Genomic DNA, 10,811 nt, shown 5'->3' with positions numbered 1-10,811 from the left:
ATTAAAATGAGTGGTTGGGATGGGAAGAAGACAGAACAGAGTCAGGAAACTCAGACTAGTAGGACTGAACTGAAGCTACAATGGCATGATGAGTGTAAAAGAGATTGGTAAACTGTAAAATCCTTTAGAGATCATCACTGTGACTCACAGACTGAGTGGCCCCTTCACTACAGTCTAGGGCAATGGTTCTCAAATATTAGCTTGCATCAGAATTACCTGGAAGGCCTATTAAAACAGATTTCTGGCCCCACTGTTTCTGATTCAGTAGGTCTGGCTGGTGTCCAATAATTTGCATTTCTGTCACGTTTCCAGGTGACGCTGAAGCTGCTGGTCCCAGGACTATATTTTGAGAATCACTGGTCCAGGCTGCGGGATGGGCAAAACCATCGTATCCACAGTAAGCACACAGCAGGCACTCAAATGGGGTTATTATTACTAGGCTCCATATCTTGGTAACCCCCAATATTTGCTCTCTTCTGCCTCCAGATTACTCCGCTCAGTTTGGCTGAGATTTATGGGAAAAAGAGATTGCATTCCTTTCCTTCTCTTCCATGTGTTTCAACCTCCTGCCATTAATACCCCTTCTTATTTAAAAGCTGCTTCACAGTTTGCAAGGAACTCGCACACACATTACTGTGTTCCAATATGAAATACGTTATCATTTCTGAGCATAAAGCTAACACTCAACGTGAGATAATTACTTAAAGCGAGGGAAGGGGCGATGAGGCAGAACACCCCGTTTCCTTTGGCTCTGAATGTAGGCTTAGGTTTGTGTTTCAGACCAGGTATGCTAGAGGGGATCAGTGTCTTCCTCATTGAAGGGATATGAAACATAACGTGAAGTTAGGGCAAAAAAGCAGTGATGACGAGCATCCCGTACTGCGCCCTCTCCCAGCCAAATACAACGGGTGGGTGGGGGAAATCCCGAGGGAGTCTCTCCTGGGAGGATCCCTCACGCATGTGCTAGGGCCGCATCTCCGGTGGCCCGCCGCCCCCACTTCTACTCCGCAGTCCGCTCTCTGCAACGGCAAAACGCACCAGCAACATCAAAGCCCTCCAGACCTCTCCTGGGGTATTGCACAGTGCAACCAACCCTAAAAACGTGGCCGCGCGACGCCCCCTCAGCCCTCTGGGCTTCCCATTGGCCCGTTGCAGTTGTCACTCTCTCCTTGCCTCGCCTTCCCCCTGGCGGGCGGAGGCACCGGGCGGGGTAGGTTGCGCGCTCGCCGCTGGCTCGGGCCGCGGCCGCGGCTTTGCAGCAGGCGGCGCGGCGGTAGGGGAGCAGGGCGCGCGCGGGGGGGAGGGCGCGCGCGGGGGGGAGGGCGCGGGGCGCGCTGCGGGCTCCGCGGCCAGCCCATGAGGGGCGGAGGCCAGCGGCAGGGCCGGGGGCCGCAGCCGGCGCCGAGGGCGGCCGAAAAGGACCTGCCCAGCCGGCTGCCCCATGCCCTGCCTCTCTCAGCAGCCCGGCCAGCCGGGATGGATGCTCTCTGCCGCCCAGCTCCCCTTCGCCCTGCGCATGCCCTGGAGCAGAAAGTTTGGGGGCCGGGGGCTGTTTTCCTCCTCGCGCTCCAATGACTGCCCAAGGACTCCTGCTGCCCAGTCTCTACTGTGACCTGCCTCGGCTCCCCAGGTGGTAACGAACTCTTCTAAGCTGTAACCAAGGCTCCCCCTCCTCGCCCCTCCCTCACCCTCCTTTAAAAATATTTATTTTTTAATTCAAGAAATTGTGATCCGCCGACTCCTCGATCATAATTTAGATCCCGGGCCTCGTTTCTGAGTGTAAGAGGGGGTGCGGTCTAGCTCAAGACGGCGCGCTGGAAGGACAGATTCCCCTTGCCGACCCACATACACCATGAAGAGGTGCAAATCGGACGAGCTGCAGCAACAGCAGGGCGAGGAGGATGGAGCTGGGCTGGAAGATGTCGCTTGCCACCTGCCGGGCGCAGACCTCCGGCCTGGGGAGGCCGCGGGTGCTAACTCCGCTGGCGGGCCAACTTCAGATGTGGGCGCTGCCGCGGCGCCCAACCCAGGTCCTCGAAGCAAGCCTCCTGATTTAAAGGTGAGCGCAGACCTTCCCCTGCCAAGCCCAGTCGGCGACTTAGCTTTCCCCGCCCCACGCAGAAGTGCTTTAACAGGATAAAAGTGATGGGGAAGCCAGGCAAAGGTCAGAGAGGATGACGGATGTTGGGCAAGAAGCCTGGGCTGGACGTCAGGTACCATTTGTGCCTCTGTCTTTCAGCTCCATTTCAGGCCTCTGTGTTTGTTCTTCATTATTCAGCAGACGTTCTAGTGACTCACCCATTCGACATTGTTTGAATAATGTGTGTGAAGTGCTATTCGCAGACAAAGGGCTGGAGAAACCCAAGATGCTAACTGAAAAGTTGACATCACTTTCCCTCCTGTAAGATGGCAGGGTAAGAAAAGTGCTGCCTGCGAGGCCAAGCAGAGGACCATTAGTTTCCTTTGCCGAATAGTTGCCTCCTTTTGAGACCTTCCTGGATGAAGCTCAGTTTGTCCATCTGTGAAAGGGGACTGTGGATTTCTTGCCGTTAGGTGGAGCCAGAGGTTAAGCTAGTGCTTGGAGATCGAGGCCTGCCTGCTCAACCAACCCCCCAGGGTGGAGAACTGACAGGTGGCCAAGCCGTGCTTGGCCTGGTTTGGGGCCTCGGTCAAGTTGCACACAGGCTGAGGCAGCAGTTAGAACCAGAATCTGAAAGAGCCAATCATGTGCGGCTGGGAGTCCTTTATTTTCCGGCCTGAGGTTGCTGAGACTATCGTTGAGCTGTATTGACTGTATCTCTCTATTAATTAAAACAGCACCAACATAAATAATGCACCTTTGCTGGAGCTGCCACAGGGACTGCAGGCTCGGGCTTCTCAAGCCGGCTCGCCACGGGGCTGAGCGAGATGTCAGCCCAAGGAAGGAACTTAGATGCCTTGGAGATTGATGCCTTGGGGAGATTTTCTCCGGAGAGGGTGCAAGTTCTGGGCTAGGGGAGCGAGAGGACTCCGTTAAAAAAAGCCTGTATCCTATGGCAGCAGCCACTAAGGAGCTAACCCGAATAAGCCAATGACATTCCTCGTTTGGCCTGAGCAGCTCAGAGTCAGGAAGTCAGAGCGCAGGTGAGTGTGCTCTTACCTGTGTGTGTTACCTGTCTGTGTTCCTTGGGGAGGGTGACGGGGGATAGCTAGCTCCTTGGGTGTACTTTTCAAAATTGAATCTGACTTCTGGTTCTGCTGCTGCCCCTTTCAGAGGTTTGGGGCTAGCCTGGGTCTAAAGATGAGTTTCGTGGGGTAGCTCTGCTTAGGAAGCTTGCACTTGAGTCAGGCATAGGGAGTCGTTGGTGCCCAGCTGTTGCCTCTGAGCCCGCCCTGTGTGGTCAGGAGGTGTGGTTCCTGTTTTAAATGAGATGGTCAAGAGAAAGGGGTGCTCTTAATGCTGACGTGGGGAGGGGACCAGCCTTTTGCTGCAGACTTCGGCTGCATTCTGAGCTGATCCAGATGAGTCTGGCCAGCAAACCCTGATTCCTTGACCAGGTGGGATCCTCACTCTGAGTCCGTGAGAAGCAGCCTTGGAAACCCCCCCACTCTCCAGCTCAGGCTGGCACTGGGAACTGTCGATTCCATTTGTTTCCCCCGTCTGTCTTCATGAGGGAAGGTAGGCTGGTTGTGGTGTGGTGTGGGGACTCTGGTGTCTTTGTCTCTGAAGACAAAGCTGCTTTGAGAAACTCGTTCATCTCCACCTTCTGATATCATCTCTCTCTCTCTCTTTTTTTTTCTTTTTGGTGACACCCTCATTCTGGTTGGGGTAGATATAACAACAAACAGGGCCTTTTCCTGTTTATCTCTGTCCACTTTATCACATTTTTACAGAGTAGGGACTTCAGAACCAGGTGTGAACTTGGGGGCTATTGCAATTTGATTTGCTGTGTGATCTCAGGCAAATCACTCAATTTTTCTGAGCCTTTTTCTGGGGAATATTGAAGTGTGTCCAAACTTGTCTTCCAATGCTGGAAAAGTTGTTTTCTGGTGATGGAAAAATTCCATCATTGGCTCTGAAACTGTGTAGAAGCTGACTTGTTTTAGATTTGTTGGTGGTACCAGAAACGGGCAAGTGTAATTTTTACCCCTTAACACCCTGTAACCCCACCCCTGTATTTGTCTTAGGGAGACCAGCAGTTCTGGCTTGCTTTTGTTTTCATTTTAAACTTTGGAGATAGGAACTTTTGGTTCCTTAGTCCCACTTCTATTTTCTTGTGCCAGCTCCAGACATTATGATGGATTAAGTGCGCTGGAGGAAATCATCCTGAGAAAAGAGCGAGAAAATAAGAGGTTTGTCTGAAGCACCTCCATGGAGGTTGAGGGCGAGGGGAGGAGAGAATTTTAGTCTTTGCCAAAGAGATCTGAATGATGCCCTAACTGGTGACAGCCAGATGTTTCAGGGGCTCCTGTGGTCTCTCTCCCTGTTCCTTCAGCATTGTGGAGCATCCTACTCGGCACTGTAAATTTCTGCCGTGGGGCTCAGGGATCTGTGATTATGGGGGAGGGCCAGGGAAAAGAAGGAAAAATAGTTAAGCTGCAATCCTAAAGGAGCAATCATAAAACCATAACTGAAAAATAACCTGAAAATGGACATTGCCCCACAGGAGGCTTATGCGGGTACTTTGGGGGCCCCCACAGCGACTCTATACACTTGATGTGACCTTCGTGGGGATCTCAGCAGACACTCCTGCAACGGGAGCCCAACAATCCAGAGCCACACTGGAATCACTCTGGAATCCAGAATACAGCCCCCAGTGCCTTGGATTCCTGTTTAACCGCTTGAGTTCATGCCTTGCTTCATTTGTCATCATTATCCAGTCCTTTGCTGCTACCACATTCCCTGCCAGCTGGGAGGAAATGCCAAGATTGCTGGTCGCAGAGAGTGTTGGCTGACCAAAAGTACGCTGGAATTCTCCAGCAAGAAAACTCAGCTCCAGTGAGAATGGGAGTGGGGAGGAGCTCAGGGGAAAACTGCAGAAAGGGGCATGAAGCACACAATCCTGTTAAAGATACAGCCTGTGGTAGATACTGCTGAGGCCTGGGACGAGTAGCTAAGTTTAAGAGTCAGCTGGTTCCATCCTGATGCATTTTAGGAGCCTGGAGGCAGGAGAGGAGATCCTTGACTTCACTGCCTCTTCCACCCTTGTGCAGCTGGAGGAGTTGAGCCTTTCCTGAAAGGAAGGCTCTGGGTATGCTGGCCAGAGGCCTTCCCCTGGACTTCCCCTGAGGTTCCTTTTCCCCTCACAAAAGCCCCTGCGAATAATTTCCCCAGGGATTTCTGAGCAATATTAATGTTTTTTCCCTGGAAGAAAAAGGGGGAACTCCAAATTCCATTATTCCAGTCCTGGTTCAAAGTGCTTTTGACTTAAGACTCATTTGAGTTCCAGCTTGTGTTCTTTATTCACACTGTGCGCGGTCTTCCCGCCTGCTCAGAGAGATGATCAAGAAAGGAATTAGGACCCGAATAGCTGATGGAAAGTCACAACTGAGCCCTATATGATTCTCCGTGCTGACTTACAGCCTTTACTGGTGATCACAGGGGCTTTAGCCCCTTCATGAATGGCCTGTGTAGAGAGCCCACTGGAGAAGGGATCATGGGTCCATCATGGGTCAACGGATACAGAACACCTTCAAGCAGGAGAGGCACCATTTTAGATTGTGGAATATGATATGCATATGAAAGTGTCTGAAAACACGTATGTACAGTTTAGGTAACAATAGCAAAACAGACACCCACTCTGCCCACTTCTGAAGTCAAGAAAGAGAGCATTGACATTCCCAAGAAGCCCCTGCTTGTTTTTCTGTTCTTTTGTTGGTTTGTTTTAATTTCTTTTTAAGGCCCAGGGTTTAAAAAAAATTTATGGGTCTCAGTTTGTCCACTTTTTCAGTGGAGGAGAAGACAAGCTACTTCATAAGAATGTGGGTGGGATGAAGGAGTATGTGTGTTCCAGGACTCTAGGGGAGGGTTCTGATGGCAGAGTATGGCTCTGCGTGGCCTTGCTGCATTATAAGGCTCCTCGTTCTGCTTCAGAAGTGATATATGCAGGCTTGAAGACTCTTGTAATCTCAGGTGGGAGCCGGAGCCCTGGGATAGGTTTCATCAGGGGAGGTAGAGTTAAGGTAGACCTAAGAACAAGGAAATGGGAAACTGGTTCTTTGGCAGCAGGTACTGCCTTCACCTCTAGGTGAGCTCCCAGCTGAACAGGGTGAAGTACTTGCAAGAAAATCATCCATCAAAAGACACCTTGGTTTAAGGGTGCTTAAGCGTCCTGCAATGGAATCAGAAACATAGGGTTCATCAGAAAGATGTCCTGGGGAAGGTGGGCTTAGAGCAATATGTTGAAGAAAGAGTGGAACCTCAATTACCAAGCAAGAGGAGAGGGGCTTTCTAAGTGGAGAAAGAGAAAGGGCAAGTGCCAGGTCCTTTGTAGGGTCTGTGTCCTTTTAGAATAAAGTGGCGTTGTTCTCCCAGATCTGTAAACAGTCAGGAACAGTGGAGAGGGGTGAAGAAGGCTGAGGTTGTCTGTTTTTATCCCACCTGCACCTAATGTGAGGAGGGCCTGGGATTGCCCCCCTCCCCCTGACTCTGCCCTCAGTAACATTCAGAGCAGCCCTGTATGTGGGCTTGGGAGGAACTGGTGACTGATGGGAAAGCATGTGGTAAGCTAAGCTCTCTGTTCTCTTGCCACATACTGGATTCTAGATGAATTCCAAGCTGCTGTAGTTCTAGTGGGAACTGTCTCGCAGGCTCAGTATTTACAGAATGTGCTGCTTTTTGTGTATCTTATTGTGTCTTAACTGTCAATCCCATTAACAAGAATCTCTCCCTCAACAAGGAATTAAAACACTCCATAGGACCTGAATTTTGGGTTGAAGTTTAAAAAAGTGTGGCTGTGTGGCTGGGAAGAAGGCTCCGGCTGCTTCTCAGTGGTGGTCTGGGAGGCCAGCTCAAAACTCCTCTCTATTTTCATCTCCCCTCTAAGAAATGGCATCTCCCTTAGAAATCCTCACAGACTAGGAGGGTGCTTTCTTAGAACAAGGCCGTGACTGGACAGGGTCCACCTTTATCAGCCAAACATGTCAGCCTCTCCCCGGTTGAGAAGTGGGAACAGGGCTCTTGAGGGATAGCAGGTGTGTTTTGTGATTGTGTGAGAAAAACAATGTTTGACTTCTCAGACCAAATGGCTAAAGGCTTCCTTATTCCAGCCAGGTTAACTGAGTGTTGTCTACCTTAGAAGACAAAGCTGGCTGTAAGGATAGGAGCCCTGGCCTAAGCCATGTGTGAAGATGTAAACACCCTTGGGCTCCTGGGTCTGTGTTCATCTGCTTCCAAGCCAGCTCAGTCTGGCGGTTAGTCAGATGGTAGTCTGAGACGAGGGCTTACACTGCAGCAGGAGGGATCTGGGGTAGACACAAGAAAGAGCTGCCCCACTGAGCATTTTAAATCTTTGGAAAAGGTAGTTGTCTCAGGATTAAATCACATTTTTAAGATGGCTTCGTAGACTTGGAGAGTTTCCACTGAGAAAATAAACAAATAATCAAGTAGCAATCACCATATTTGTGTTGAGGTCTCTGTCAGGGAGTCCTAGGGACACAGAGATACAGATGATACAGCTCCTTCCTCCATTCTCTCGTATTCTCGTCGAGGATTCTATCAATAAGCAGGTGAAAAGTTGGATAACAGTTTGAGAGCACTAGAAGCCATGTCACAAGGCAGAACATGATTCATTGCAAGATGAGAGGTGCAGATAATGAGCTCTCTGAGTGCAGAGCAGCTCGGTGAGATCCCTGCAGGCTGGTGTGGTCAGAGAGGGCTTTATGGAGGGGAGGCGGTGCAGGACCGGTGGGATGGGTAGGATGAGAAGAGGCAGAGAGAGGGCACACCACGCAGGTAACTTTAATAAAAAGCTTCCATGTTGGCATATGTCGAGTTGGTTCTGCCTGCAGACCCGGTGGACGAGGTCATCTCTCCTGACTTGCATTGGCTCCAGGCAGAATTCTCTAAGCAGTAAAGGAATTAAAATAAAATTGAGAATGGAGAAACCATTTGCCCCTGAGCTGAGATCTGTTTTTTAGTGTCAACTGTGATGCTGGGGAAGAAAAAATGATTCCAAAAATCTTTCATCACTGTGTTTCTAATAGAAACCCCAAACAGGCCTGAGGAGTTGCAGCTGTTCACTCCTCTCCATCCTTGTGGTCGTCAGCACCAAACCTGGGCTGATGGTTCCTCTCCAGCTTCACCTCAGGTTCCCCACCCAGAGCTTCCTAAGGACAACCGGAGACTTCCGAGATCACTTTGTGTCCCAAGAGTAGGACTCGGTGGGTTTTTACAGCGATTAGCTCTCTGATGCCGGCCCTGTTTCCATAGAGACCCTATAAATAGAGACACGTTGGCGACCTAGGCTTGCTAAGGCTCACGGTGACCCAGTCACCCCACTGAACCCTCCCAGCCCAATCTGTGGTGGGGCAGAGGGAGTGTAAAACGCGGGTGGGAGGAAGGGATATGCAGTCAGCTACCGGTGGGATAATTAGCTGTAGGTTAGTGTGACTTTTTAAAATCCTTTCAGCTTTTCCAGGAGTTGTTAAGAACACAGGGACCTGTAGGAATTAGAAGCCGCTTTTGGCTATTTTTAGCCAGATGGTGCCAAGACGCCATACCCCAAAGCGTTTTCTCATGCAGCTGTGTTTGCAGATTTTGGAGCAGACTTCCCCTTCGGGGGACCCACACCCAGGGAGGAAGGTGGAGGAAGCCCAACTGTTCAGAGACCACAGCTTTCGCAGGAAGGATCTTTCAGAAAGCATCTAGTCCACTCTTTCTCCCTGAGAGGATGATGGCACCCAAAGGAGATGGGATCCTTCCTGCCCTTAAAGATGGTTCCAGAGAGGAGACAGCAAACTGCCCTCATTCACCTCCCCAGGTTTCAGCACCTGACCTGGAAGCTCTCCTTTCTGACTGGCTCCTGGCCTCTCGGCAGCTCGAGGGCAGTTCTTGCTCATTCTCATGGGTCAGGAGAGCTCTGCTTGTGTCCCACCTCTAACTCGGAAACATCTCCACTGTCTTTTCCTAACACATGGTTTCGTTTGGCCACCAAAATGGTTTCTGGCAGCTGGGGAAAAGCGAAAGTCAATGTGGAAAAGCAAGTGACATTTAGTAGCTGGAACCTGTTAGTGAGAGCAGCTGGTGCTCTCTGCTGCATTGGTGGCTAAGTTCCCTCAAGCTAGTCACCATGGTTTTCCAAAACCTGTGGCTGGTTATGTGTATGTGATGAGTTTTTTTTTTTTTTTTCTTAACACTTACCATGTTATGTCAAAACTCCTTAACCATCTCCTCCTGGACACCCACATGCAGAAGCAGCCCAGCCCACGTGTCGCCTTGCTTTCTTGTCTTGCACCTTGTAAAGGGAGGAAAAACCCCTTCATTTGGAGCAACGTCCACTCCCTTATTCTTTGACTTTTTTTTTGTCCTTTTCCCTCGTGCCTACCGTGGACTTGAGCAGACTCCTCGGTGTTGCTGGGGCACAGGTTCTGTGGTCGCCCAGTTGCCCTCCCTGGCTTTCCACCACCTGCAGAACAGAAAGGGAGGTGGGAAGTGAAGGCCCACAGTCATTAGAGGTCTTGTCCAAGCCCCACGATGTGGCCTGGGCAGATCTACCTCTCCAGTTCCAGGGACCTAACACCCCCGGGCCCAGGCATTTTTGTTTTGTTTTAATCCTGCCTTTGATAATGTTCTGGGACACATGTAAATACCGTATCTACTTTAGTCTTGGAATTAGTGTGTGAGCCAGTGAAGGGAAATTAGACTAGAAGTTGGGGGTTCATCTGTGTGACTTAGATGAGCCACTTAACTGTGCTGGGCCTCAGTTTCTTCATCTGCAAAATGGAGACACTGATACTATATCTGTTACATCCTACCTCCTGAGGTTAGGCTGGCATCAGGCTAGAATGATAGCATAAATTGGAAAGCACTTTGAAAAATGCTGTTGTATAATATTAGAAGTAAACTGACCAAGATTTTAGAATCTAAGGCAATATGGCAGACAGTGGTGGTTGCTGTCCACAGCACCTCTGCCCGTGTCCCAGGGCTAAGGGAGAGGAAGTGCCTCAGAGCTCTAGGACCTCTGGTGAAGTCTTTTGATGGGTAACTCTTTTTATCTGAGTGGATGTAGAAGAGGGGCCTCAGTGTTAGAGAAGCCAGGTTAGGAGTGGAGAGGAGAGGAGAAAGGCTGGAATAGAATGCTAGAAAGACCATTTGTAATATGTAGTATGACCATTTGGTAGAAGCAGCTGGGCAAATGCCAGAGCCAGCTGGCCCGTCCGTGATGCCTGGAGGGAGGTCTGGTATCGGCTCGGGTCTGAGGAGGCAGGTGGTGTCCTGGCCCGTTTCTGGTCCGGAGGCTGCAGGATCTGGCAGGTTCCGAGTCTGTGCTAGAGTGCGCTTCCCGGTCCATCTGCGCTGGATGTCTTCGTTCTGCCCGGAGCAGATTTAGCTGGGCCTGGCGCTGCCTCAGGCTGGCCTGAGGGGATGGTAACTCCCCTGGGAAACCCTGGCGCTGTGTAACCTGACATCTCCAGGGCTGCCCCAGAATTAAATTCTCGAGAAGGAATGGTGGTAGCCTTAATTTCCTCATCTAAAAGTGGAAATGTTGCTGCTGTTGCTCCTGTTAGTGTCTGGGAGAATCAAGGGAGATAATGCAGGAGAAAAAGCACCTCGAAAACGATGAGCCATTAGTTCGTGGAGAGTTGTGATTGTGTAACTTATCCACTCTGTA

The 10,811-nt window shown here is 50.5% G+C and overlaps 1 protein-coding gene across 2 annotated transcripts in view; it reads left to right on the top strand.

Annotated features, from left to right (window-relative positions):
* The first annotated feature begins 1,387 nt into the window (after positions 1-1,387).
* TMCC2 (transmembrane and coiled-coil domain family 2) overlaps positions 1,388-10,811 on the top strand; it is a 34,825-nt gene continuing 25,401 nt past the window's right edge. Inside the window, exons 1-2 of one of the 2 annotated variants that reach the window (XM_058540235.1) lie at positions 2,014-2,059; positions 2,818-3,123. Coding sequence is in view for 1 of the 2 variants with exons in the window: in XM_058540234.1 (XP_058396217.1) it covers positions 1,853-2,059 (207 nt within the window). In the remaining variant the exon portion in view is untranslated. Of the gene's footprint in view, positions 2,060-2,817; positions 3,124-10,811 lie in introns of both variants that reach the window. The other variant, XM_058540234.1, reaches the window with a different exon arrangement.

Source organism: Diceros bicornis, chromosome 4 (genome assembly GCF_020826845.1).
Source record: "Diceros bicornis minor isolate mBicDic1 chromosome 4, mDicBic1.mat.cur, whole genome shotgun sequence".
Classification (NCBI taxonomy): domain Eukaryota; kingdom Metazoa; phylum Chordata; class Mammalia; order Perissodactyla; family Rhinocerotidae; genus Diceros; species Diceros bicornis.
The sequence above is the reverse complement of the archived record's forward strand: the minus strand, read 5'-3'. Positions and strand labels throughout refer to the sequence as shown.